Source organism: Quercus suber, unplaced genomic scaffold (assembly GCF_002906115.3).
Source record: "Quercus suber isolate HL8 unplaced genomic scaffold, Cork oak 2.0 scaffold_161, whole genome shotgun sequence".
Classification (NCBI taxonomy): Eukaryota; Viridiplantae; Streptophyta; class Magnoliopsida; order Fagales; family Fagaceae; genus Quercus; species Quercus suber.
This window is the reverse complement of record NW_027069622.1, coordinates 1,056,520-1,061,274: the sequence shown is the minus strand read 5'-3', so window position 1 is coordinate 1,061,274 and position 4,755 is coordinate 1,056,520. Positions and strand designations below refer to the sequence as shown.

The 4,755-nt window shown below is 34.8% G+C and overlaps 1 protein-coding gene across 1 annotated transcript; it reads left to right on the top strand.

The window, feature by feature from the left end:
* Positions 1–1,624: 1,624 nt before the first annotated feature.
* On the top strand, positions 1,625–4,312 carry LOC112024118 (uncharacterized). The gene is made up of 4 exons (XM_065777657.1): positions 1,625–1,648; positions 2,949–3,122; positions 3,252–3,663; positions 3,775–4,312. The coding sequence occupies exons 1-4, from the start codon at positions 1,625–1,627 to the stop codon at positions 4,290–4,292; spliced, it is 1,128 nt and encodes a 375-aa protein (XP_065633729.1). The 3' UTR covers positions 4,293–4,312.
* Positions 4,313–4,755: the final 443 nt, after the last annotated feature.

Genomic DNA, 4,755 nt, shown 5'->3' with positions numbered 1-4,755 from the left:
ATAATTATATATATATATATATATATAATATATATATTTAATTAGACCTCACGTTAGAATTATTATTTTCTCTCTCTCTCTCTCTCTCTCTCTCTCTCTCTCTCTCTCTCTCTCTCTCTCTCTCTCTCTCTCTCTCTCTCTCTCTCTCTCTCTCTCTCTCTCTCTCTCTCTCTCTCTCGGTGGACTTTTGTTATTTCTTATAACTCTAATTAAGGTTGATGGTTCTTTTCTTTTTCTTTTTTTAATATGTTTTACAGCATTCTATTTTTTTAATTTCCCATCAGAAAGTCTTCTCTTTCCCTTTTATAACTTTGGATGAATTTTGGTTTGGGTTAATAATTAGTTTTTTTATTTTTTTAAAAAAATAGGAATTTGAATTTATATCAAAACATAATCTACGTAGCTATGAATTTAAATATGCCCAATTACCTACTAATTGTAAAGTCTATTTTTTTTTTTTCCTTTGGTTTCATTTTAATTTTGGTTAAGACAACATTGTAATTTTATAATGAGTTTTGATTATTACGATAATTTTCTTATTCCTTAAAAAAATTAATCAAACACAAAAAAATAGTAATAATAATAGAAAGATATATTACATCTCATTACATAATATTTATATTCTTATGCATCGTGTGAGTCTGCAGCTAATTTGTATAATCACTATGTTGTATATCAGACATAAACTTGTTATTGTCTGACATACAATATGATATGTGAATATATTTCTTATGTTTCTGCAAAAGGTGAATTAATTATCAAATAATTAATTTGAATATGTGAATATATAGGACCAATGTTAGTTTTGCGTCCTGGGTTTTCACATGCTAATCCAAAGGAATCTGGAAAGGATCCAATACAATGGATTTCTTTTTATTTATATCCTTGATTCTGTGGGAGAAACTGCTTCCAAGCTGGCATCTTTTGACAACAAAGATGCAAGTGGTTTTCTTCAAAGTGCATATATGACAAACAAAGCATGCTTCCACCTTTTTGTGGAGTATCATAAAGCTCCAAGCCTAATGATTTAACACTTTTTTTGGTGGGTATTCAGTCAGTTCGGTCAGTTCAATAGGTTTATCGTCATCATAAAATACTTACGTAGATAATTTCAAATTTCACTTACAATAAGAAAATAAAATAAAATAAAAATCGATTGGTGTTGTAACCTGAATCATTACGAAGATTATAGAGTGCACTTCTAATTCTATTGCATTAAGAAAATAAAAATGATCACTATGAACTTATATTTCCTATAATAATCACATACAATAGACCATCATTGATTGACAGGATCATCTCCCAGCAGAAGGATATCAATTTTCTGCAATGCTTGTGGTGTTAGAATTTGATTGAAGGAAACCATGGTCGATGATGCTGCTTAGTAGCACCACGTGATTCATGTTTCCAGCAAACGTGGCTCTCATTATGATTGAGCACTGACACGAAAAGCAGTGAGACATTGGCTTATATGGGTGTTTTTATCAATGCTGACTCACAACCTCAATGCCTTTTATATGCATTCTCAGTCTCACAGCACCTGCCCATTCAGTTCTTGTGATACAAAGTAGGTGGTAGCAAAAAACAAAACAAAAAAAGGTTAAGCAGAGCAGTGGGGCGAGGAATGGATTTCAACCAAAGTTGCAAGGTAAGGACTCTTCCTCTCTCTCTTTTTTTTTTCTTCTTTGTCTAGGTGCTATATCACTACAAGGGCCCTTCAAAGTTAAAATATTTTTGTACATTTTCACTCATCCTTTGGTTATTTGCCTTTAAATCATGGTAAAAATGAAATAGGAAAGGGAAGAGAAGTGATTAAATTTGGTGCTCTGGCCAATTTTATCCATACCATTCAACCTTGGATTTAATGTGCAGTTTGAGTGGTACTAGGAAAATTAGTTTTCTGATTTTTTTTTTTTTTTATATATATGTAATTTGACAAAAAAGAAAAAAGAATCTCAACCAAATTTTTGTATTGATATATTATAATTTAGGTTCACTTATCCTTCTTTGGATAACTAAAGATGAGTGGACAAAACTCATAAATGCACTTCCTCAAAGTAACATATTCTAAGCACACTCATCCTTCGATAAAGTTTTATGCATTGCTTAATAATAAGTCCATCAATGCAGTATTCTTACCTTGTTATCCAGTATCTATTAAAATTATCAAGCTTTATGCTATGCCTATCTTCAGTATTTAACTCTTACAATATTATATGTGCAAATATCAGTTCTCAGTAATATGAAAGACTTCATTCATTAAATAAAATAAGCAGAAGAAGAAGAATAAGTAACAACTAACAAACCCTCTCTGATATGAAGAAAACAACCGTACACTTGTTCATTGACTAGTGGTAGTGGAACCTAAATGTGAACATGTGATGCACGTGCAATCTATCTAGATAGATGAATTTGGCCTTGAAGAGTGCCTAAATCCCATACATAACTTCTAATCAATGACGAGGAAAAGAAATGGATTGGCACTAATAATGAAAAGTGGATAAGATGTTTTATTACTTTGTCCTACAATACAATGTGGGCCTTGACTATTGAAATAAGGCTTGAAATATGCCAACTAACTCTGCCTCAACTAGCGCCCCTGTTAGGTAAGACCCACTAAATGCGTATATTGTTTATCAATTTAAAAAACCAATTCCAAGAATGTATGATTTTAATTTCACATATTTTGTTTATAGTCAAATCTAAATCTGGATAAAGGAAGGGTATGATAGATTAACAATTAGACTAGAATTTAGTCGTATCATTGTTAAGAATTAACAAATATTAATCACGTATGGTCTAAAGGACAACGAAATAAACTTTTTTTTTTTTTGGTTGAAGGCAAATAACCCTCATTTTGTCCTAAGTAAAGATTCATATATCATAGTATTAAAAGAAGTTGAATAGCCTGAATTGTTTTACTTGAATGTTGGCTTCTCTTGCAAAAGGATAAGAAGAAAACCATAGAGCAATCTGTGCTACTATGCTGCAAGATCTTTATCTCTGAATCACGTAACCGTGGTGCCCTTGATGCTATTGAACAAGCTGCAAGGCTTAACCCAGAAACTGTCATCGTGAACAAATTTGAGGACCGAGCATATAATAGGGTTCGGTACACACTTGTATCATATGTTGTGCAAGATATCACAGGGAGTGCCATTTATAATAAGTAAAGATTCATATATCATAGTATTAAAAGAAGTTGAATAGCCTGAATTGTTTTACTTGAATGTTGGCTTCTCTTGCAAAAGGATAAGAAGAAAACCATAGAGCAATCTGTGCTACTATGCTGCAAGATCTTTATCTCTGAATCACGTAACCGTGGTGCCCTTGATGCTATTGAACAAGCTGCAAGGCTTAACCCAGAAACTGTCATCGTGAACAAATTTGAGGACCGAGCATATAATAGGGTTCGGTACACACTTGTATCATATGTTGTGCAAGATATCACAGGGAGTGCCATTTATAGTCCCTTGCAACAAGTTGTCCTAGCCATGGTTGAGGCTGCATTTGGAGCCATTAACCTTGAGTTGCACTCCGGGACTCACCCCCGGCTTGGTGTTGTGGATGACATTCTTTTCCATCCATTGGCTCGAGCATCACTGGATGAAGCAGCTTGGCTTGCAAAGGCAGTGGCAGCAGACATTGCAAATCAATTCCAAGGTCAGTTGAACCCTTCTAAAGCGTTCTAGAAAATAGTCCCTAAAACTATTCTTACTTGAAATGTATTTGCACTAGTCATTTCGATGATAACATTTTCTTTTGCTGTTGCAGTGCCAGTGTTTCTGTATGCTGCAGCACATCCAACAAGCAAGGCTCTAGACACCATTAGACGTGAACTTGGATATTACCGGCCTAACTTTATGGGCAACCAATGGGCAGGATGGACCATGCCTGATATGCTTTTGGAGAAGCCCGATGAAGGTCCATCCGAGGTCTCTCGAGCAAGAGGCATCACAATGATTGGGGCACGTCCATGGGTTGCATTGTACAACATACCCATCTTATCCACAGATTTCTCAGTGGCTCGAAGAATTGCAAGGATGGTGAGTGCTCGAGGAGGTGGGCTTCCCACAGTGCAGACATTAGGCTTGGTTCATGGAGAGGATTCGACCGAGATTGCCTGCATGCTCTTGGAGCCAAATCAAATTGGTGCAGATAGGGTCCAGAACCAGGTTGAGATGCTAGCAACTGAAGAAGGGGTGGAAGTGGAGAAGGGCTATTTTACTGATTTTTCACCAGAGATGATTATTGAAAAATACATGAATTTAACCTCTGCTCAAAGAGACTAATCAAGGACTATTAAACAACTGTACATATCTACCAAGTTTCAATTTGCCAAAATGTCCTAATAAACACTGTTAGGGAAACAACCATCTTAATCAATATATTATTTGACCACCAAAAAGGTAAAAAATGGAGGAGAAAGTCCAATATAATAGTTGGATTTTTCAAAACTTAAAGAGTCATGCACTTCATGACTTTGCTGTAAAGTGGATCATGTTCATTTCTTTGTTAAGTTGATCACGTTTATAACTTGAATGGATGATAAAATATTAAGAAAACAGAGTTCCACCAGTTTACATCAGCCATATAAACTGTGAATACACCAATGTACAGTTGGGGTAATACAACTCCTACCGTTGTCATGAACACTGCTTTTTCAATGAAAATCTTCAAAAAAAAACCACATGTCAAGCAGCTCCTGATCCTTTTAGCACCATGACCTGGTCCAAACACTATCAATGTTACACA